A 24,650-nucleotide genomic window follows, 5' to 3' on the forward strand; every position below is an offset into this window, starting at 1 on the left:
GAATTCAGGTTCAGGTTCCACTGAAACTGTGGTTTGTTGTAAGTTAACGTGTAATTTCAACCAGTTACAGGAAATGACCTCAAAATGCAAAGGTTGTTTTGATCCCCCTCCCAGGCAAAATCCCATATGGCCTGTTTGGATGTCAGGTTACTAAGACCCTGTCTAATAAACAAGCCCTGTGTGAAGCCATGTGACTTTTGCTCAAAAGGCCTGGATCCCCTCTAATTGGGCAGCAAGAACCTTAATGAAAACCAGAAAATGAAGTAAACTTGTCCTTTCACAGGAATAATGCAGGCTGCCATCAGTTTTTACATTTTGACCTGTAATTATACCAACATGTCAGTCATTTTCTGATGTTTAAATGTCAAAGCACACTGCCAAATTCAGAGCTCGGGTCTTATCCAAATGTTCTGCATTAGACATGACAGGTAATGCTATTGACTGCATCCGCTTGGAGCCCATCTGTGTCCCTGACATGAACTGGCATAATGTTATCAGTCAGTCAGTTGAAGTCAAATGTCTGTTCTTCAGATGCAGATTGCAGCTGAAAGAGGACAGGTGGAGACTGTCCCTCTTCATGGGCCAGGGGGGAGATAAACATTGTTTATCTTGTTTTCTTGGCAGCAAATTGAGGAGTTGTGAACATGACCTTAATAAAGTGACACAATCAGGATCTGGGCAACAAACAGGACATTTCATCATGACTACAAAATGTAAGAGAGGAGCAGAACAGAAACACACTTTTGTTTTAGAGGTACCTGGTCACACAAATTACAACTAAACAACAAACATTGTCTGTGATTTAGTGCTGAGCTCAAAGGGTTGCTCATTTCCAAACGATAAATAAACAACATAACCAAACCACCAAAAGTGTTTATGTGCGAGTATCAATCAAAGCTTTGCTCATCTAAGTCATGAACTTCAATGAGTTTTATTCAGCTTGTATAGACTCATACAAAAATAATCCCTCTCAATCATCACTGATGACCCACAAGATGTGTGAGGTGATGTATGCAGGGATGCTGCCCCCTGATAGCTGTTTGCTGAGTCTCATTCCAAAACCACAGGCAATTGTGTGTGTGTGGGGGGGGGGGGCGGGTTCACATACAAAGACAGACAACCACACACACTCTCACACTCACACCTAGGGGCAATTCGAACCTGGAACCCTCTTGCTGTGAGCCAACAGTGCTACCCACTGCACCACTGCCCTGATCACATCTCACTTAGGTATGATTCAGTTTGGTTTGGTCATTGTGAGGCAAAGGTACACTACAAAATCAATCTCATGTGCATCAATGCAGCCAAAATCTCAAATTCAAATGGCATTTTCAGTGACTTCAAGTGCAATCTTGTGTGATCTGAGAGTAATGACCAAAACAGAAAGAAGAAAGACACAGGAAAACAAGCCCAGTTGGCATAGTGGAGCAGTGGTTAGCACTGTCACCTCACAGCAAGAAGGTTCTTGTGTTCTGTCTGTGTGTTTGCATGTTCTCCTAATGTCTGCTTCCTCCCAAAATCCAAAGACATGCAGTTTAGGTTAGTTGGTGACTCTAAATTGATTGTACGTGTGAACGTGAGCGTGAATGGTTTGTTTGTCTCTTCAAGTCAGCCCTGTGATGTACCCCACCTCTCACACAGAGTCCCTGGAATAGGATTCAGTCCACCTGCGACCCTCCACAGGATAAGCAGTGATAGGTAATGGAGGGATAGGGAGAAAAAAAGGTCCACTCACAGCATCTGTGTGACCGCTTCTCTTTTTCTTGTGCAGAAAAACAATGTGAAAGAGGTTGTCCTCGAAAGTAAGTATTAGTATTCAAAACACATACTCCAGTGCAACAAAGAAGAGGTCATGTCAAACATTCTCTTAAGTCCATTAGCAAAAATGTTATGCTTATGTTATGCTTATACATATGCATGTGTACATTAAAACACCATTTTCAGTCAAGGCCATAGCAACACAAGGCTTTTAGGATCCCTATAAATAAATATCTGTATTAATCTCTTTCTTAACACAGACTTTATGCACTGCTTCCACTGTGATTAACTTTTACATAAAAATATTTGAAGGAGAATTATGCTGAGTCACAAGCTGGTCTTCACTTTAAACTTTTGAAAACTGAGCAAAGCCAACCACATGTCACTCCTCACTACCGTTCAGACTTTAACAGTGTAAGTATAGTCTCTTTTTGATAAACTATTGTGTAGGTACAGGCTCTGTTTTAATTGACCTCATGGACTGTTTCACTGCTAGCATAGAGCTCTTAACATAAATACAATTTATCTTCTTTTAAAGTTGTTTCTAACAGATTTTGATATAGATAGTAGTATCTGTTGCGGGCTTTATTACAATTGGAAGAGTAAATTTGCCATTTATCATGAGCTTTTCTTGTCCACCTTATCAGAAGGCCTTTAAGTTGGACACTGAACCTGACACTGCTGCTCTCAGTGCTTTTGCACACGAGGTAAATTTAAGCGTGTACCAACAGAATGTAACGCCCACAGTGCATTTGATCTGAATCTGTTCAGAATAAATCATACTGCCTTGAAGATATTTTTTATGTTTCATGCTTTTTTATGTGTCAAAAAAAAGGGAATTACTAAAATGCACATCAAGGGGCAAATATGGCAGTTCGTTTCAGTGATGTGGACAAGGCTGACTTATCACTGAAGGCAACAGGGCTTTGAATTTTTCTTAAGCTTAACTTTTCTTTAGCGTTGGGTTTGCTGAACAAGCACACTGAACCTGATTCATATCACACTAACAAGCTGCCCCATATCTGTCAGCTGTCAGCCGCCAACCTACTGCTCTGAACCAGCACGGGTGAAAGTACCTCAACATCATTAAGAAAAACTACCTGTGGGGGGTCTAAATGCAAGGTGATAAAACTTCAAACTCCCTCAAGGTATTTATTCACAACAGGTGAACAATTACTGGTTGATGGTCACTTCCCATGAATCTGAAACAAGACTTGTTGTAACATAATAAAATTGTACTACTACTATATTTAATCAGGGCAACACACAGTGAGCCAAAATACAACACAAATGAATGTTCCCACACTGACACAATTATTATAACATCATATTTAATGATAGCCTTGCTGCCAAGCTTGTTGGTTTGGTCTTTGGTTTTGAGTGTGAGTTATTACATTCATGATGGAAGGTCAATTTGATTCTCATTTCTGTTGCAGTTACCTGTGTATATCAATAGATGGCATTACGCCCCCTTACCTCAAGCCTCATCAAGTTTTCTTTTAGCTTTTGTTATTCATGTGATGTTGTCCTTCAAGGGCCAAGGATGAAATGCAATCTGTTGAAGGCTGCCGTTATATTAAAAAAAAAAAAAAAAGTAGAGAAAAAACTAACTGTGAATAACTCTTTTCCTTTGAGCTCTTAAAAGTTGACTCAAGGAAAGTTTATCTGACAACAGTGAAACCCACTATTCAGTAGTTAATATAAAAGGACAAAAAGGAATACTTACTTTCAGGAACAGTGATTAATTTATTCTTGCAGAGACCAGGTGTGAGTACAAAGTCATCACTTCAATACCTCTGGGAGCATTTTTGCGATTATTTTAAAAGAGTCTTAGACTAATTGCCAATATGTCTAACCAGTGACCTGAAAACCAAGGCTTTGTGGACTTGCAAGACTGGGAGTCCTCCTCCTATGGCATATATATTAGAAAAAAAATGCTTTCAAATAACATAGAGACACAAATCCACATGCACTTCAGCAAATAACCTTGAAGTAAAGCATCATCTTTTATCTTACCTTTTAAATGACTGAGAAATGAGACAGTTAGTGAAAATAGTTGGAAAACTTGTTATTACTAATTGCTTTTGAATGCCATAAATGGTTGTGATACGCACAGCAAATACAGAATTTGAATAATTTCCCTTGGCATTTTTTTTAACTTTGTCTAAATTATTTTAAATTTAGACATTGTTCATAGTTATCAGAGTCACAACCTGTTTAGAAAAGAAAAGAAAAAAGAACAGTTTCCATCAATCCGTTTTCCTGTACAAGAATTGCACACGAACATCTGAGTGTTCAGAGTGGTCAGAGTTGGGAGTTGCATTCCACATTGATCATGCATATAATTAGCTTAATATGTGACAAGGCAAATGATTTGTAAATAATCAATCAAAAGGCCAAATACAATTTTAATTTTATGAAATCCATTTAGCAAATGGATACAATTTCAACAGATAGCAGCCTGCTTGCCCAGAGTTTTATAAACTGACATCTGGTTTTGTGCACTAGAGTACACCAGCTTGATTGCATTAATTGGATAATATCAAGAGTGAATCATTTTATCATTATTAAATTATACCAAAGGAGCCAACTGGGACTGCAAGCAATGAGTCTTCAATAAAAGTTACATAACAGGCAGGTCATTGACATTAATAGAGTGATGCTGCTGTCATGTCAACACTGATATTCCATTACTGCCCACATTTTACAATTGCACATTTGTAACACTTCTGCAAGAAGCGGCAAAACTTTTTTTTTTTTTTTTCGAGCGGCAAAACTAAAATCTTATCATCACGTGACTTGACGATAAAAGATTGACAGGTTTAGTAAACCAATGCCTTGCTGCAGAACCTGCCGATCATCCAATAAGGGCATGGGAGGGAAGATACCGTCTATCCATCCACCCTATCTGTTGGATTAATCGAGTTGGAGTCTGATGTTGTTCAAGGTTGGGGATTTATCCCTTCATTTTATGTAAGTTATCCTACGGTAATATTAATAACTTTCTTGTATGCGTGTTTGCTAAAAATACGAAACATGTTTCTGAGTTTTCTGGACGTATTTTGGCTGTAATTATTTTTTAGTCGGTGTCACGGTCTGCCGTGTAATTTTCAACACGTGTTTTAGTAAGATTTAGTAAGGTTTGCTCACTAATTCAACGTTATTGTTCTTTTTAGTTTTAGGTAACTTGCGATGCCAAGCTGACAGTCTGTGTCTTGTGTTGGATAAGTTTACTAATTAATGAATGGAGAAATAATATCACTTTAACGACGATGGAGGCAAGCTGGTGACTTAAGGCGCCATAATGTCTAGCTAGTTGACGTTAGTTTTTAAATTGGATAACCAGTGAAAAGCTGACGTCAATATTGGCTTTACTTCACTGTAACGTTGTCTAGCTTATTTGCCATGCGGTTTCACAAATACTAATTTCTTTTTACCCCTTTTCCCTCAACGTTTCTTTTTGTACAGCAGCTATTAGAAGCTGGAGTCCGTGCATGTCAGGTAAGACTGAGATATAACATTAGCTAAGTTGCTATATTTGTCGTTGCCAAACTGCATGTCGTTGCCTTAGTGCTTGTTATCTAGGCAATGACAATAAAGTTGAATCTGATCTAAACTTATGTGACACTCCAGTGTAATTTTACTATTTGTGAATTTCACAACTACAATATATCTGCTGTAAATGTTTTGTATACCTACAACCCGCGCTACGCGACACAGACAGACTTGCTATGCATTGTTTCCTTCGGTAGTGCTTGATTAATAGATAGATATACTTTATTGATCCCAGGCTGGGAATGAGCCTGTGGTGTCAACTTGTAATTTAAACAGTTGTCTGAATGGATCCAAACACGCCACATGACCTTGGTGGTACGACGGACGTTCCGTGTGTGGGACACGGAAGAGCACTGCTAGGACGTTGTAGAGCGCTGCTGCCATCTACACGAGGGCCTAGTGTGGGACGAGCCAGAGGTTTTTTTGCCACTGGCGATACACACCAAGGAGTAACTCAGCCTTCTGATGAACCAGTGTTTGGTCGAGCAAGAGGGCTGCTGGTGCAGCCTGATGATGGAGGAGGTGGCCAAGCCAGAGGGCTTCTCCTTCCAACAAAGGAACCAAAGCTAGGGTTGGCAAGAGGTGCAGTCCTGCCTAAACTGGAGCCACAGCAAGGACAGACAACTGTGTGTGAAACCACGACCCAACAGCTTACAGAAGAGACCATCGCAACAAAAGAGGTTGGGTGCAGAATGGCGTCTGTATGCATGTGCAATTTGTTTTAATTTTTCCACCCACAATTAAGAGGTACTTACGGCTTTTGTCTGCTTGTAGGTTGACATCCCTACCCATGGTAAACCATCAGTACTAGTCTCAATGTTCGCAGAAATGGGTATTGAGCCCTCAGTAACCCCATGGGGAAGAGGAACACTGACCGTAGGTCTGTATTTAGAACTTGGAATTAATGGGACAGGACTGAACAGACTTGGAACCTATTACTGTTTTCTTTAGTTAGTGTTAGCTACTGTATATTAACAATTAAGAATGAAAATACTTTGCATGCTACTCTGACAATGTAATCAAAATGCTGGTATAACTACCACTGTAAGATGCGGCACAGTTATAGGTAATATGTCATCTGTGGACAAATTCATCTGTATGTTATAATGGTTAATGAATAAGAATAATTAATCCTTACTATATCACTCGTGCAGTATTTTTCTTACATGTGGAACACAATTAGAACGGTGCAAAGAAAGTGCATGCATTGTATACAATTTTAAAAATGGCAAATTCAGTGGATCAGTTCCGATAATTATGCATTTTCAACATACTTGAGTAACTAACTGCGACAGCAGAGGAACCATAAGAGCTGAGTTTTTATGGTGATATTGTTGTAGGAAGAGGAGCATCTGGGCATTCTGGAGATGTGAAGATGCAAGGTACCCCAGTAGGTTTCATGAGCAGCCCATGGAGCTTCAGCAAGACTGAAGAAGTGATAGGCAGAGGCAGCAGGTAAGTGGCAGAAGACCAACAAGATCCAATGTATTGTCTGCTAAATATAAGAAACACAGTACCACAACAGCACCACAAACCACACTATGTCCTCAAGATGGAATTAGCACCTCTCTAACGCAAGTTTCAACAAGGATCGTACATTTAAGCAGTTATGAGATTGCAGTGAGTTTTAGTTAAGTGTGCCTAATGAACTGAAATGTTGGTGCAGGGCATCTTTCAGCTACGTTTTCAGCTTGTCTCTCATGTCTGTTTGACAGAACAGAACCTTTACGAATGCTAATACATATGTTGTGTGTTGTGTTGGACCGCGAGCTGCTGCTTTTACTTAGTCTTTAGTCTTTGGGAGCAAGATGTTGGTATGACAGAAGTAGTTTGTGAGGCATTTTTGTTCCTGTAAATGTAAGGGAAGCTTGTGTGTGAACAGATCTTAAGATACACATGTTTTCTCATAAAGGCTAGCCTTGGGTTTCCCACAGTAAATATTGTTTGTAACTTCTGTTTGAGGGCATCTTAGGTTTTTGTTTTTTTTTTGTTGGTCAAAACAATATATTTGCAAAAAAATTTATTCAATCAGATTAGTCTTATAGGTATATGGGCCATAAAATATTTATGTAATAAAGATTTCCTAATTTTCATAATAAAGAGTACCCTGATTGATTTAGATGTGTCATTGATACAGACTTATTCCAATTTGTATTGGAAAAACTGATCAGCTTTTCTCGCCGGTTGCTGTTTCCATGGCAGAAGTTTGTTTCCTCATACGATGGCAGGACTTGGAAGAGCAGCGAAGCCTCCGCTTGGAGCAGCAAGAGGATGTGCTCTGCCACCGTCTTTTTCTCCAGGGTCTGTCAAGTCCTTTTGCCCAGCTTCTGAGCAACAAGCAGCCATACACTCTCAGACTTCCCACCCAGGTAAGGAAACTGATGAATGAACAATAATCTGACAATTTACAAAACATTGCAACATATCAAATGTTTTGTTCAGCTCGGTTAAAAAGGATATTTAGCTTTCATGAATGTCATAAAAACTTTAATCCTTGAAATATAATGACAAAAAATGTTTAAATGTGTTGTGCTTTCTATTCACTTTTACTAATGCACTACTTGATTATTTACATATGAAGTGTTATTAAGAGTGAGAATGACTCCTGAAAAATTATATTGATTTTAAAATGTAAATTGTGTGAAGGAACCATGTCCATGTCCGCCACTGGAGAGGTGCTGGAGTTGTCCACGGCTGCACCTGCAAAGATGGAGCTGCAAATGGAAGCAGGCCAGTAAGTATACCTCTCTGCTTTTCATTTACATCTCAGGGTCTTGACACACCAAAATGACCTCCGGCTGCCATTATGTGTCTACCAGCCATTACTGAGTTTAGTTTTGTGATTTGTGCATTGCTGTTACATTTCTCATCCACCTCCCCTTCTTCCATCCTGTTGACTGATGATGCTGATGCAAAACAAAGCAAATGTTACCTTCTCAGATTGTATAGTGAGTATATGATACTTTTATTGTTTATACAAAAAGATGCACAGAGGGGACAGTATGTGCACGTTAGCTGTCAGCAGCCCCAAATTTGTGATGTGTTCAATTGCAGTTGCATTTTACAGATGCAGTGCAGCACAAAACATCAGCCAGCCCTTATCAATGCTGATTCTTTTTGTTGTTTGTCAGGACGATTATTCTCTTAAGCTTTTAATATTAAACTACCATTACCATAAAGTGACTGTTTGTATTGTGCTGGAATGATCTTTTTGTGTATATTTCCCATCTGGTCAGTGAGGCACCTAATAAGGCTGGAATAAAAGGAAATCCAATAACTATTGGCTCAAACCACATCCCGATTTGTTGCACGAATGAAGCTGTTTATCAGTATCATGTAACATACACGTAAGTATCATGTCTCATCAACCATTCAACAAAAATAAATGGCTGAGATTTTGATTTTGAGGTTTATTTTCTAACCCAGACACGATCCAAAAATGGACATGGACAGTTGAAGCTAAAATTACACTGAGGTGTTAGTGTCAGTAAAGTCCCACGTTTAGTGCCACAAGCCACTAACGCTTTTTTATTATCATTCACATTGTCGGTCGACTGTGGTAACTGGGATTAAAGTACTGTATGTATTTTTTCAATATTATCTTTCAGCCCAAATGTTGAATCGATGGCGATGCGTTTCAGCATGATGAAAGATCACCGCTCGACCACAGGGGACGTAGTAGCATTTGATGGCTCCATACTGTACCTGCCTGTTAAGATGGATGACGTAGGTATCAATTATAAGCTGCATGGCTAATTGACTAAGGTGTGTTAACTGCACTTGGACAGGTTCTGGTGGAAGCAGACAGGCAACCGTGTATACTTTTGTCATTGTAATTTTTAGTTGAGCTAAGTTCCGTGCATGAAGATGGCTAAGTCCCCACAAAGGTGTTAAACTGTTTAAAAAATGCTTGTCAGTTGAAATGTATTGGTGCACAGTTATACAGTTCAAAATCTGTAAGTCAAAGTGCTGAACTTAACACTAGATTATTTTTTTGCATAATATTTGGGTGATCTGCAGGTGGTTGCTCTCAAGAGTCTGAGACGGACCGATAATGAGGAAATACAAATCAAAATTCAGATGACAAAGATTTTGCCACCCAGCTCAGATCTATGCGTCCCGTTCTACAACGTGGTGCTCAGGAGGTAATTTTTATTTTAAAGTAATTAGTCTATGTTGTCTCGTCGAAGATTGACAATGTTGACAATTAAAGTGAAATCTAAGACTAAACTGAAACACATCTGTGTCAAAATACTAATCAGTTGTGTTTACCAAAACTGCATATGGTGAACATCAGCAATCTGTTATCGCTGATGTTCACCATGTGCACCACAATACTCTTCAACCTGTCGGGTTGGAAATTTAAAATAAAACATGCTCAAATTGGTTTTCGTCCACTTGCAAACAATGACATGATGGTATAGTTGTGGATATTTTCCCCCAATTTTAATGACCTTAGTCTTTATTTTGTATTCACTTAGTTCATTTTAATTATCACTAATAAGTTGATGAGATTCTTCCTGACTAACTTCCTGTCTGACTCAAGCCATGGCTGCTCTAGAAATTGGAGCATTTTTCCTTGTATACATAAATGCTCATTAATGAAATAAACTAAGAAACCATAATTATTTACCATATTATACACCTATCATTTCACTCTTGAGAAATGACAGGACATTACCAGTGTTTTTGTTGTTGTTTTTACAAGGGCAATGAAAATCATTGGACTGAAGCTGATGGGTCAAAGTCACTACGATCCAGCAGGCGCAGTTGTTCTTGGAAAACATCGGTTTGTACTAACTTGTAACACCAAAGGGCCAACGCCAGCTTGTATCCTAGCAACTGTCATCAGTTTATTTTTCTGTTGTGTGTTTTTATAGGCTGCAAGTGTGGCCAGGCTATTCAACCTGCATCAAGCACACAGATGGAGGCCTGTACATGTGTGTGGATGTCTGTCACAAAGTGTTGAGGACTGACTCTGTGATGGATGTCATGTAAGTTCACACAGCAATTCAACAGTAGTGTGCAAACAAGAGCAAACAGATTAATATTCATAAGTCATGTTTTCTATGATATGTGTGTTTTCTAGCAAAACTGGCCTTTCATTTATAAAATATTTATGAATACTTCTGTATTCAGAAAGCATTATGTACAGAAGTGCTGATTCTTTATATAATGTCTTTGTATTTGTTCATACTTCCAGTTTTGTAACGGAGCTCAGTTTGCTCCTAAAAAGTCTTGCCTGCTCGCTGTTTATATTTTGCAACAGTTCGAAGTCACAAACATCAGTAATGAGCTGGGAAATCTGCTATATTATAAATAGCCTGTTGGACTATATAGTAAAATCCAGAGCACATCATTTATTCTATTTCTTCTGCGTGGGTACTCAGTCATGCTTATAAAAGTTTAAACATTAAACATGCCATGACTAAACCCCACTGAGCTATAGATGTCAGATTCAGGGATATACTCATATATATTAAAATGGCAGTTTGTAAGATGTGATGTTTTTAGAGCATCTGTCCTCATGAGACAGCACCGTGAATACCCTCAACCACTATAACCCTTCCCTCTAGGAATGTGGTGGTATTTAGAGGTGAGCTGGAGGGCAGTGAATTGCCAAATGCAACAGTCTAGTGCAGTGTTTCTGTTGCATCTATGGTTTATTTATAAACTGAAGTGCTTTGGCTCTAGTTTTTCCACCTCTGTTTAAATAGAAAAGGGAAAACTGAGCTTGACCCCTGCTGTCTTCCAGGAACATTTTGCACCAACAAAGCAAAGGCAAGTTTCAAGATGAATGCACCAAAGAACTCGCTGGCAGCATCGTCATCACCCGCTACAACAACCGCACCTACCGTATTGATGCCATTGAGTGGAACAAGTCACCCAAAGACACCTTCACTTTGATGGATGGCACAGAAACCACCTTCGCGGAGTACTACAGGTGAGACTTGGCCATGAATTCTGTCTTGTGAACTCAAGTTCTCAGGATAACCTTTAGGAAATTTCTTTAAATGTGGCTCATCTGTCTGCTTGGACTCAAAGATTAAATAATTTGATTTTGGTGGTCAAAGGTCACTGTGACCTCATAGAAGTCATACAGACAAAATTTTACACTGGATAAAATGATGAGATTTTAAATCCAGATGTTCTGAAAAAACACTCCTCTGTCCATGATTCAATAGCATAAGTCAGGAACAGAAGAGCATATTGTGACCGTATTTCACAGTTGGTCTGATACTGAACTCGTGACTCTCATTTTGAGTGTCCACCTTGACACCATGTTGATTGCATAGATATTCTATAATCTGTAGCTTCTCTGCAGGAACATTCATTTTGAAGACTTGTAGTCCACCTCAAGCATGTTGACGTTGATGATATTGAGCTTCAGGTGATTGCTGTTGTACCATGTGACAAAGCTCTCTATCAGCCACAACATATATTATGGGTCTGGACAGACATGGATGTGAACTGCAACTTGACTGGTGCATGGAGGCTTACAACCTCGAGTTTAATCCACTTTATTTTGTATCCGACTGGCATTGTTTGCTTGTTTCATTTAAACACAATTATTGTCTTCGCATGCTTGGGCTTTAATATTTTAACAGCAAGAATTATGGGATTACGATCAAAGACATGGACCAGCCTCTGCTCGTACATCGGCCGAAGGAAAGGTCTAAACCAGGCGGCAAGGTAAAACCTCTCTTCAGCATCAGCTATTATAATGTAATAATTAAAGGTCACACATAATCAGCTGTATTTCTTTAAGGCTCCTCACAGTGGATCAGTTAGTTGACATGGCTTGAATTCTTGGATCAGATTGCCACCATGTGGCTACAATAAGTCTTACAATGAGGACATGTCAGGACTTAAAATGCACTTCAGTGCAATATAATTGCTTTACAACAACACAAATGTTTGTCATGTCAAGCTGCCCTGCATTTCCCATGTTAAGGGCACTTTATTTTTGCCTAAGCAGTCTACTCAGGCTTCAGTAATACTTGTTCAGTGTGTGTAAATGAATGGGGTTGCAATGGTATGAGAATCGGACTGTACAGGGACAGCTAAAAGCTGTCTCTGCCAACATACAGTTATTATTTTATTATATTTTTTTGCTTGAACAAATGCCTTATTATAATTTCACAAAATCCTATGCCTGGATGCACCTGAAAATTGCAATATGTTTTTTTACTGTCGACAAGAAAAGTACCTGATACAGGAAGTATAATGATACAAAGAGAATTACAGTATATCAGCAAGATCAAATGATCGTTTATTGATCCCCAAAGGGGAAATTGAAAGACTTAACTGCGTAGATAATTGTATAATATTGTTTTATTGCAGCAGATCATCACTGGAGAGATCCTTTTAGTACCAGAGCTCTCCTTTATGACAGGAATTCCTGAGAAAATGAGGAAGGACCAAAGAGCCATGAAGGTACATTTGACTTATCAGCATAGTGTTTTTCCTCTCAGCGGCTGGTCTCATACAAACATTTAGCAGCTGAAAGGATGAGATGTCGTTCCTATCCTATCCTATGCCGTTCATATTTAGTTTAGTTAGAGCCAATTTTGATACACTGTGGCTCTTGTCCAGTCCGTTTTCCCTCCAACTACATAGAAGCCAAAATGATTCTGTTCTTCGGGTCTTAAGCCAGTAGGTACCAGGTTAATAAAATTTTAATGAATGTGAAGCATTTCATTCTCTGCCTGTATGTGAATAACATCAAGCTTCTCTGCTGCATCGCTACCACCGGAATAAGCTACTGCCATCCATGCTCAGACGTACCCTAGTAAAAACAACAACAATGTGCAGTGTTTATTTTCTGTGATGTTAAAGGTTAGGCTAAATAGGCTAAAACTCTAAAAAATAGTCATTTTCGGCTCAATTTACAAAAATTCCCAGACATGGTAATCAAACAAACGGTAAGTTTGTAATGACAGGTCAGTTACAGTCACAAGGTTTAGCAGCTTGAGCATTTCTTTATTATGTTGTACTTACTACATACCAAAGAGAGACTGTTCCCTGTATTTTAGGACCTGACTATGCACATCAATGTAAGCGGGGAGCAGCACCTCCACTCAATTAAACAGCTTCTGAAGAACCTCCGCACCAACCCTGAGAGTCTGAAGGAGCTCAGCCGATGGGGACTGGAGATCGGCTCCGAAGTCCTTGTGGTGAGGCTCAGCTTCACTTAAACTCGGTGTCACTTCAGAGACAAACGTCCATATATTGCAAACAGCGCAACTCTGTGTTCTCACTGGACAAGACAATTGTGCAGAGACAAAGGCGTTTTTTAAATATGATGTGATATGTCTAATTTCACACTTCTTCTGTTCAGTCCAAGAATACAATTCAAGCTACTTGTTACTTTTCTAAAGTCGCTGTAAATCATGTTTCTTTAAAAGCCATAACCATAAATCCTGGTTGGAGCCTATTTTAATCATTAAATATGATAAAATGATGAAGTGAGAAAATCTTATATTGAAAAGGTTAGCTTCATCATAATGTTCTGCAAAAACTTCTGTACTGCCAGGTTGTGTGTGATTCATCCATGTTTTAGAATTTGTAGCTTCTTTGCTGCAACATCCATATCTGAAGCCTTGAAGTCCACCACAAGCCCACTGGTTTTGATGATACTGAGCTTCAGGTGATTGCTCACCTGATGCAATGAAGTTCTCTATCAGTCGCTACATACGTTATATAAATCTCGAGAGACATGGACATAAACTGCAACTTGACTGGTGCACAAGAGCATACAACCGTGAGGGGGTAAATGTAGTTTGTTGTTATCACGCTTCCTTGGATTTTGACAGTTTATTGTGTATTGGATTCCTCTCTTGCAGATTAAAGGCAGAACTCTGCCTGTTGAAACCATCTGTCTGCAGTCTTCATCCTTTGCCACAGGTGCTGATGTATGCTGGTCCAGAGAGATTACCAGGGATGCTTCTATCAGCTCTGTGAGTATTGGAGATAAATTTCATTAGTATAAATTAATGTGTCAGACAACTAGGGTTGCAGGGGTATACAGATGTCATGGTAGACTGGGCTATGAAAATATTCTATTATCATACCATGTACATTTGCTTATGTACTGTTGTGAGAAGGTGAGCACCCCCCTTCTCACTGTCTCCCACGAGGGACGCGGTTTTGATGACGTGGCCTGCGAAGCAGCGTCAGAAAATAAAAAGACTTTTTGGACTTTGTGGCGCATGTATACGCGGATGCATGTGCGCACACACACACACGCACACAGAGAAATGGACTCTGTCATCCGTTTATATATATTTTAAATGCTTGGTGACATGTTTGGCGTGGTGTACGCCATGGACGCTTCGGCGCTGTAAATTCATCCCGCTGCGTCGCTCACTCACCACAACCACAACTCACCCGTGTCAGTTTTCTCCCCGGTCTAGCATCCAGGCGTGTGGTGAGGTACCCACTATTCGTCCACCTCTTCATTTCAGTTTGTAAAGACTCTGGTTTGCCATACACTCACAGTCACCTGCACTCCCGGTCCAGCTCCACTGCTCCTCTGCGGAAGCGCGCGCCGCTGCAGGGGTGGACTTTATTGAGCACGGGGCAAGGGGGCACGGCCCATTGCACTCAGGGGGTTTTTATTTCTTTATGGTGTTGGCTATGTGGTGTTTGTATAAAGTTATTGTGTGGTGTGTAAATATTTGGTGTGTGGGTAAATTAACTTATGTATTATTTATTTGTTTGTATCACCATTATGTTTATTGGTAATCCCCTCCATAATGGTTTGGACCGTTTGGGCTCAGCCAGCAGCCCTATTTAAAGGAGCCTCTTTTTGCTCTTGTTGTTCCTAGGGAGAACTGCCATGTACTGCTGTGAGTGTTTGCCATTGTTGTTTAGTTCCTGCGTTGTTCCTGCATTGTTCCTGTCTGTGAAAACCTTGTGTTCCGGGAGAATAAAAGGGTTTTTCCTGGCACCTGACGCTTTGCTGCCTCCTATTTTCAACCTCTTCTGCCTGAATCCGATCTCGCCTAGATCCCGTTATTCGGGGAGACCACTTTGGTCCCTCACAACTGTATTTAATAATACTGTATGAGTCAAAGTTGATATAAAATCAGGTTTATATCAGCTTTGTCTTCCAGGCCATAATACTTAAATTTTTTGTTTAACCAAAATGAAACTCTTTATTTTTAAGGGTCATTTTGCTGACAGTAAAAATTGGTTTCACAGTTCAGGTACTAGTGATATGTGTAGGCTTTATGTATTATTACCAAATCGCTCTTTTGCTGTCTGCCCTTGTCAGGCATCACTGCGTAACCACGTTGTTATTGTGCCTCAGTCTCAGGAATGGCTGCTGTATTCATTTGCTTCTTACTCTTAGATCCCTCTGAATATCTGGACCATCTTCTACCCTCGCCGCTGTGCAGAGCAGGTCAAAGAGCTGATCGACACCTTTACCAAGGTGGCTAGGCCTATGGGAATGCAAGTGCAGCGGCCCATTCTCGTGGAGCTGAGAGATGATCGCACAGAGACTTACGTCAAGAGCATCCACTCTATGCTCACCAGTGAGGTATGGCATAAAATAGAAATTCCTATTAGGTGCAACAATAGTTTAATGCTACATGCATCACACACAATGTGTCCACATGAAATTGTCTTGCTCTGCAATCATGATTTTAACAAGCTGATGTTTTGTAGTCTTGCCTGCAGACTTGTAGCTCAGGTAGTCTCTCAGTGAGTAGTCACTTTCTCAACTAAACGGCTGCCCAAGTGTCACGTCTGTGTGGAAAACAGATGTTAGGTTTAAAATGCGGCTTCAAGAAGTGATGATGGAGCTGAACCCAAATACTACTAGACATTTTACAGTACAAGAGCAGCACACATATGATAAATGTACTGTTTGTTCTATTTGATATTTAGTCTTAAAGCATGAGGATAATTATTGCACAGAAGTAAATATACTCTGAGCCATGTAGAATCATATTGGCTATATAGTGTTTTGTGCATTACAATATAAGAGCACCTAATACACCACTAGAAATATTACTGCGGTAATTATATATATTAACCCCTTTCTGCAAATAGGAATTCAGCAAAATTTGGAGACGTTTTGTAGACATAGCCTTCAGCATTCATTATCTCATGCTATACATGTAGCACATGGCTAAATGGGGGCTTAAATTAAAGAAGACACATGGGCCAAGACATGTATTGATGTCTAGCTGTTTATTTTACTCATTAAGTGTCCATTTCAGAAGATCATACATAGCATAAAATGTCAAAAAAGTAAAAATCGCCTAACTTTTTTTTAGTTTTCAGTGAGTTCAAGGCTGATAAGAAAAGATCAAACTGTCAAACTGTACATGCCCTGATTCTACATGGTCTTGGAAAGTAAAATCCAAAATTTGAAGTAGATACATAAAAGTACATAGGTGCTACACAACCATTTCCATAGGGTACAAATAGGCGTCTCCAACCTCTCCAAAAACCTCTCCAAAACCTCTCCAAGCTCTCCAAAAAAAAAATTGCACCATACAAAAGGGGGTGATTGTAATTTGTATTTTTTTTCCTTCATTTTGAAATAGTACAAATACATTTTACTGCATTCCAGACTAAAATTCACAAGAACTTCAGTACCTATAAATACTATAAATACCTATAAATACCTATATAGTACCTACTAAATAATATGTTTTGGAGTGATTGTGAGTATATAAGTGAAAACAGTCCATACCAGAGCCCCGTTTGCCAGCACAGTTACTTACATACCTGCAATATGCTGTTACCACCTCCTACGACGTGGACGAGGGGTTGGATTTTAGGAGGCAAAAATTGTGTAAAATAAAAATAAATAAATAAAAAATAAAAACTGGAACACTGGAACACTGAAATAACACACTGGAAACTATTTACAACTATTTACAAAAGAGTGCTTCATTGTGTGCACTGTAGATCATGCCACTCTGTGAAGCAAAGTCTGTCCACAATAATGCAGAGTGGCACTTCACAGGACCTGCACATGAAGATAGTCTTCTTCTTGCAGTGGACACACTTCCTCCTGCCCTCGGTTGCCTTCAGTCTGGGATCTGAAGAGGGGGCTCCAATGGGGACAGGAAAGCACCCTTTTGGCCTCTGCTTTTCCTGGCCAGAGGTAGATGGCCCACCAGTGGCTTCAACGGAAGTCTCTGCTGGTGGACATGGCTGTTGTTGCCCCACATCAGCAAGCTGACAGCACAGCACCTCTCTGTAGGCCTTTTGAGTGAGGGCCCTCTCACCCTTAGCCACTGCCATCTCCTTGTAGAGGAGGAAGCTGTTCACGACAGCGATATCCACAAAGTGCAGGAAGAGCTTCATGTACCACCTCCTGGTCTTCTGGGTGACAGAAAAATATTTGATCAGTGCATCGGACAAATCCACGCCCCCCATGAACTTGTTGTATGCACTGACTGGCTCGGGGATGGGAATGTTTTCTGTTGACCAGATGCCAGTCCGCTTGTTTTTCACCCGCCGTGCGCTGGTCTTCCCTGTGTAGGCTTTGTGGATGGTGGAGCACATTGCTACTTCTCTTGTGTCCTTCCATTTCACAAAAAGCAATGGCCCACTCCTGATCCACCTCATGTCACCCCGGGCAGCGGCTTTTGGCAAGGCGTTGATGGTGGTTCGTGGGAAGCCAAGCCTGCTCTCCCTGACTGTGCCACAGGCGCCGAAGCCAATTCCGTGGAGGTGAACAAACAACTTGGCGCTGGTGTAAAAGTTGTCCACAAAAACACCATACCCAGTGCCGAGATATGGGACTCTGAGCAGGTTCACCACAGAATCAAAACTCAGGCCCTGGCCAGACGGCGTCCTTGCCTTTCCCTCGTAGATGGTGAAGTCACAAGTATAGCCATTTGAGCTGTCCGCCAGCACAAACAGCTTATACCCCCACTTGGTGGGCTTCTCCTTCATGAACTGCTTCATCCCAATTCTTGCCTTAGTGGCAACCATACGCTCGTCCACCGAGAGGTTCTGACGTGGATGGTAGTATGCTCTGCAGGCAGTCAGGATTTGATCCTGAAGTGGATTGAGGCGGCAGAGACCATCAAAGCCAGGCTGGCCTCGAAGCAGGTCATTGGCGACGTCATCAGCTGGATCGCTCATATGAAACAACGCCAGTATTGCTTCATAGCGGTATCCAGGCATAACGGACGCAGGGAAAGCCAAACTGTACAAACGGCCCCTTCTCCACATATCACGCCCAGCTGTTGTCTTCACCAGGCCGTGATAGATGACAAGGCTCAAGAAGTGGTAAACCTCATCAATGGTCACATCACTCCACTTCCTCTTCTGGCCACCAGCTATTTTTTTTGCAGCGTAGATGTTTGTGTTCCTGCACAAAACACGTACAACTTCTTTGCTAAAAAAAAGCTGGAAAAGATCACATGGACTGTACTCCACATGAGGATCCAGCTGCACCCCAGGGGTCCTCCTGGGACGAAATGGTAGTGGATGAGGCTCCACATCATCCTCTTTCATCGAGTGCCAGTGTTCCTCCTCCTCCACCTCACTGTCCTCTTCAGCAGAGTCGGGGTGTACTACTGCAGGGGGGCTTGATGAGGCTGTGGTTTTGCGCTGCGCCACAGCTCTGGCACGGCGCTGAGATGTCCTGGTGCCTGCTAAAGCTGTGTGCTTGTGCTTGCGCTTGCACTTACGCTTCACTGCTGTTGGAGATGATGTAGAGGGCCCTTCCACAGGGTCACTGGGATGAAGGGAGAGAGGGACAGGACTGGCTGGTGGTTCAGCACTGTAGGAACACAAATATTCAAATTCAAAAATGGTTTGATTTATAAAGCATTCCCATTGTAAAGCATTTTTTTTTATTTTGTACCAAATACGTATAAATATAAATATAAATAAACAATAACCCATCAATAACAATAACATAATAACATATCAATGCCTATTGTATTGTACTGCATTGTATTCTATCCTACTGCTAAGTAGTGTTATATACTATATTATCCCTATAATATTCCTATGCTATACTGGATATAACAAGTTGTAAAGGCCACTAGTCTGAAGCTTGGACATTGCTATTTGGACTGATTCATTGCTTAGGTATGAGTATGCTGATGCACAACTTTGACAACATTATAATCTGAAACAATATATCTGAATTTATAAACATAGTCACTTACATGTCGAGGACGACGTCGACACCGTCCTCAAACGCGTCCTCCTCGACGGAGTCTGCACTCGCAGCTACAGACTCAGCATCACTCTCTCCGCTGTCAAAATCGTCGTCTGCCTGAAAAAGTGCTGCGTGCACTTCTTCAAGAGTCAGACGTTTAGGCCTGGCCATGATGTGTAGAGGTAAAAACTTGCAGGAACTGCAAACTGCAAACTTCAAACTGCAAACTTCACCAAACAAACAAAAGTTTGCCAACAACACGGTGACACTTGCTAATTCGCCAGGTTACACATGCGTAATGACGTCGGTCAATGACTCCCGATGAGTTCAGCTGCGGCGCAGGGCTTTACGCACGCCTCCTGTCCACAGACATCATTGGGGAAATCATGACACCCTAACCCCTAAATGTTCATTTGTCGGTTTACTATTCGTTGAAAGAGGTGTCAATCACTTCAGATGAGCCTGACACCGGCAACAAGGAAGAAAGTTGGACGATGCTTTTGTGTTTACAACTCGGGTGCACGGCGCACACATGAAACACAGCGTCTGCTTCGGAAATTACTCAGCGGATTACAAATAAATACCTTTTGGTTTTGTAGAGGACATCTTCAAGTTTCTATTCATGTATAACATTACGAGTAAATTTGCGATTGCTGGTCAGAACGAGTTAGAGAAGACTGCGGTGGATTTTTATGGGGAAATACGACTATTTTACACGATGGAATGACTAAGGATATAAAGCATTGTTTTGACCTTTCCCATGCAATGAAGACCAGTTTCCACACGACTAAAAGGTAAATAATGACATTATGCCTTCATTTGCGCTCACTCGAAATGTTAAAACTTTATAAATATGAATGTTTTAGAAGGATGTTACTTCCTGTGTTCGTCAATGGGAATTGCTATGCTAAGCTAATGTGGCTATTTCTGAATAACGTATTTATAACATAAGCCAATTTTCCTTTAGCACAAAGCTCTGACATGACAGAAGATAGATATATGGGTATTTTGTTTGTATTTCGAAAATGGGAGACGTATATGAGCAGTAAATCCCCGAATTTGATCTGGACCCGCCGGCGGGTCCGTTTTAACCCTATCTGCACAAACAGGTTAAGGAATTGGTCTCTCTTTTAAACTGTGTAGCAGTGCAAAATGACTGGTTGCTTTGGGCAGTCATAGCAATGTTTACTGTTGATCCCTGAATGATTTTGTACCGTGAAATGCAAACTGCATTTATGTTGTTGCCAAGGTGTTAATGCAAAATGTGACCAAATTCACTAGATCTTTTTTGCATTGTAAATCTTGTCATTACTATTGAATACTGTGATGCTGAAACTGTATCTGGTACCACTGAGCCAAGCTTACTATGCATTTCTTGTCTGTTTACAGCCTAACATGCAGCTCGTAGTGTGCATCATTGTTGGCAACAGAGAGGATCTCTACAGTGCCATCAAGAAGCTCTGCTGTGTGGAAAGTCCTGTCCCATCACAGGTTAAACCATGGCTGGTTTAGAACTGAATGATAGTGTTTTGAACTGACAACCAAATGACTTAATATTTTCTCTAAGGTAAAAGTAAATATTTTTGTGTGTGTGGCTTTTTGTTTTGTTTTGTTTTCTTTCTTTCTTTTCTTTTCATCAGGTCATCAATGTGCAGACAATTTGTCAGCAACAGAAGCTGAAGAACATTGCCCAAAAGATACTCCTACAGATAAACAGCAAGTTAGGAGGGGAGCTGTGGACTGTCAGTATCCCTCTGGTGGGTATCATGTCTTACAAGAGCAGGAAGATACTTCTTATGCACTGGAGCTTTAAATCACTACACTCGATGGGGAAATAATAACCTCTATCTCCTAATCAATGTGTGTCTCAATAGAAACACTTGATGGTGGTTGGTGTTGATGTCCATCATGACCCCAGCAAGAAGCATCGGTCAGTCATGGGCTTTGTTGCAAGTGTGAACAGGTAACAAAGAATGCATGAGAACATCCTGGTAAAACAAAAACACATTCAGTCTGCAGGTGAATGTCAGAAATGTTGCTGTTTTAGACTGTAACTGTGGATATCCCCACCCCCCCAGCTCACTCACCCGCTGGTACTCCAGTGTAACTTTCCAGATACCCACAGAGGAGCTGATCAGTGGCTACAGAGCTTGCTTTCTGGCCGCACTGCAAAAGTACTACGAGGTAAATACCACCAGGATACAAACATGAAATGGCTTGTGATTTGTACAACCATATTTCTAGACCATGCTTTTTTGTCCAAGGCAGATCACATCCATCACAGATGATGGAGACAGACCTTCCCTCTTTTGTTTTCTGTGTTCCTGTCAGCTGGTTCATCATCTTAATGAAATATAGAGTGGGAAGCTGGAGTGGCATGCCGTAACTAGATAAGCCAATGGCTTTTGTGTTTGTTCGTTTGTGCAGGTGAACCACAACTTACCCGAGAAGATTGTGGTGTATCGGGACGGTGTGTCAGATGGTCAGCTGAGGATGGTGGAGCAGTACGAGATCCCACAGCTGATCAACTGCTTTGCGACTTTCCCCGGCTATGAGCCCAAGCTGGTCTTCATTGTGGTGCAGAAGCGCACCAACATGACCTTTTATTCCTGCACTGCAAGCAGCTTTGTCACACCTCCACCTGGAACTGTTCTTGATCACACTCTCACTCAGAAAGACCGGTCAGTCTCAGTCTATAAAATAAATTGTCAGTACATTCTGTCGAAATTTAAGGCTTGTCAGATGTCAAGATGTTACACAGCTGTTGTTTTAACGTTTTCAAACCCTGTGCCACACCACACAACTTCACTCTTATTTCCAGAATAGTGTAATTGTTTGCTTGCGCTTCACTTCACAATTTTCTCACAAGCACACTATTGGTACTACCAGCTCTCAACAGAGTTAAAAAGGAAGAGAAACGCTTCACTCCTTAGAGGCTCCAGTCATCAGCCCTGCAGAAAAACAATGTTTGTAATTCTTTTTTCCTTGCCCCATCAGACAAGCGACATTTAGACACCCTTTTGTTTCGCGGTAACCATGCAAAGCGTGGCAGCATGCAACGTAATGAGTCAAGTTGAAGTTGGAGGAATATCCTGCAGTGGAAAAAGACTTGCCAATAATTCTTTCACAGTTTTTTGATGGTCCCTAACTGTTGACTGTTGCTACAGTTGCCCAGCTTGCTCATAACGCTGATAACGCTGCATGAACTGGGACTTCCTGTTCATTTTCTTTGACAACAAATTCAATACACAGCCTTTTAGTAAACGTTTATCTAACAAAGTTGCAACTGACCAAAGCAACTTAACGAGCCCGTACGACATGAAGCACTTCTCTAATGAATTGATGTCAGATTTATGAAGTGTCTGTTCGCCTTGATAGACATAGATGGGAAGTACTCTGATCCTTCAGTAAAAATATTTATACCCCACTGTACAATTTGTCATCAATATCATCAAGAAGATGTGCTGTAAATGTGTCATTAGATCATGGCTCATGCATTTATGTAAAACCAGGATTTTACTGTAGTTTACTGTAGTTGATTGTTATTGCTATTTTGTATAGGACTGCAACTAAGGATTATTTATATTATTGTTTTAAAAAACACTGAAAATAGTTAGAAATGTCATTCTAACACTGAAGTTTTTTCTTTCTTTTTTTTTTTTCGATTCAGGGTGGACTTTTTTCTGAAGGCGCACCACATTCGCCAGGGCTGCGCACTTCCTACCCACTACATCTCTTTATACAACACGGCAAACCTCACACCAGACCATTTGCAAAGGTACAATAAGCATCATTCTCATTACTGCTGCACATCGTCACATTTTTTTTTTTTCAAATTCTGTACACCAACTGGTAAAGGTTCCTACAATAGAACAACATTTTTAACACGAGTCTCAAATGAACTTAAATGACAAATATCATTGGCAGTGAAAGCAACACACAAACGACCATTAATTTAGGATTTTGTGGAATTATGTGGACCCTGTTCTAACCACCTGTATTTTGGCCAGTGTGAATGATTCCTAAATTGTTGATGGAGTTTGTTTTGTCAGTGCCAAAACACATTTGACATTTATGGCTTCGTCCCTCTCCAGGCTGACTTTTAAGCTGTGTCATTTGTACTGGAACTTCCCGGGTGCCATTCGTGTTCCAGCGCCATGCAAGTATGCCCACAAGCTGGCTTACCTGTCGGGCCAGTACCTGCACTCAAAGCCGGCCATCCAGCTGTCGGACAAGCTTTTCTTCCTTTGAGCTGCACTCGTTACTGCCACAAGCATACAGCTCAGGTCATAGCAAAACCAACTCTCACACCTTGAAAAATTGTTTTTGTGGATGTTACATATGTTATATGTTATATGTTACACATATTGTATAACTGCAGTAATTACAATATGTCTCGTAATAGTATTAGAACATTTTGTATTCCATAGACCACTTTAAAAACAAAAAAAGTGAAGTGTTGAAATAAGTACTTGCCTAAGTTTTGAGTTGTCAGTATTTTGGAGTTTGTGTTCCTGTTCCTATAAATCTGTTCATACACTTTGAGTCTCTTTCTCTTTTTTTCCTTCCACAAACACTTTGGAGTGATTATTATGGTGCAGCATACTGTCTCCATGATGATTTGGCCAAAGAGAAAGCCATCCATTTATTCCTGAATGTGCCTGGTCTCTCTGTGCCTCACTTTCAGAACTGCTTGTAGCATGATGCACAAGCTCCAAGTTACACTAGTAACTTGGAAGAACTGGACAGACTTGGAAGAGATTTTCACTCTAAAAGTGTAGCATTTTGTCAGGCAAGATGCTTCATTTATGCTGTATGTTATCTTGATTTATTCTAACCTGGTATATTTATTCCTACACTTCTCTCACGTTGTCTTTATTTTGATACCAAACCGATTCAAATGCACGTTGTACTTGCTGAGATTTACTCAGATAGATAATATTTTAATTTGGGCATGTCATTTACAAACAGCTCAAAGAGGCCTAGCTGGGAAAAAGTTGCTTTAGCTTTAAAATAATAACTCATTATTTTAAATATATTTTCTCTCTAAAAACTAATGTTTATGTTCATTCATTCTCCTGTGTGACTTGGATCAATCAACAAACACGTTGAAAGACTGGGAAAACAGAAGAAAACATGAATTATATCCAGACTGCGTCAGGAAAATAAAGAGCTTTACTTTGGTCCCTCA

At 40.5% G+C, this 24,650-nt stretch overlaps 1 protein-coding gene across 7 annotated transcripts; it reads left to right on the forward strand.

Annotated features, from left to right (window-relative positions):
• Positions 1 to 4,591: 4,591 nt before the first annotated feature.
• piwil2 (piwi-like RNA-mediated gene silencing 2) lies at positions 4,592 to 24,004 on the forward strand. 7 transcript variants are annotated; one of them, XM_046385782.1, is made up of 25 exons: positions 4,593 to 4,731; positions 5,227 to 5,259; positions 5,549 to 5,993; positions 6,088 to 6,193; positions 6,654 to 6,768; positions 7,516 to 7,682; positions 7,960 to 8,047; positions 8,550 to 8,660; positions 8,922 to 9,039; positions 9,334 to 9,458; positions 10,022 to 10,102; positions 10,194 to 10,307; positions 11,069 to 11,257; positions 11,922 to 12,006; positions 12,658 to 12,750; positions 13,350 to 13,490; positions 14,160 to 14,273; positions 15,671 to 15,859; positions 20,849 to 20,950; positions 21,100 to 21,216; positions 21,334 to 21,422; positions 21,538 to 21,643; positions 21,887 to 22,140; positions 23,130 to 23,237; positions 23,554 to 24,004. In XM_046385782.1, exons 3-25 carry the CDS (start codon positions 5,598 to 5,600, stop codon positions 23,708 to 23,710), a joined length of 3,165 nt encoding a protein of 1,054 aa, XP_046241738.1. In that variant the 5' UTR covers positions 4,593 to 4,731; positions 5,227 to 5,259; positions 5,549 to 5,597; the 3' UTR covers positions 23,711 to 24,004. The 7 variants fall into 7 exon arrangements, with proteins under 7 accessions (XP_046241741.1, XP_046241742.1, XP_046241738.1 ...); XM_046385780.1 differs by having other exon boundaries at positions 5,590 to 5,993; XM_046385784.1 differs by having other exon boundaries at positions 5,590 to 5,993; positions 12,661 to 12,750.
• Positions 24,005 to 24,650: the final 646 nt, after the last annotated feature.

Source organism: Scatophagus argus, chromosome 4, assembly GCF_020382885.2.
Source record: "Scatophagus argus isolate fScaArg1 chromosome 4, fScaArg1.pri, whole genome shotgun sequence".
NCBI lineage: Eukaryota > Metazoa > Chordata > Actinopteri > Scatophagidae > Scatophagus > Scatophagus argus.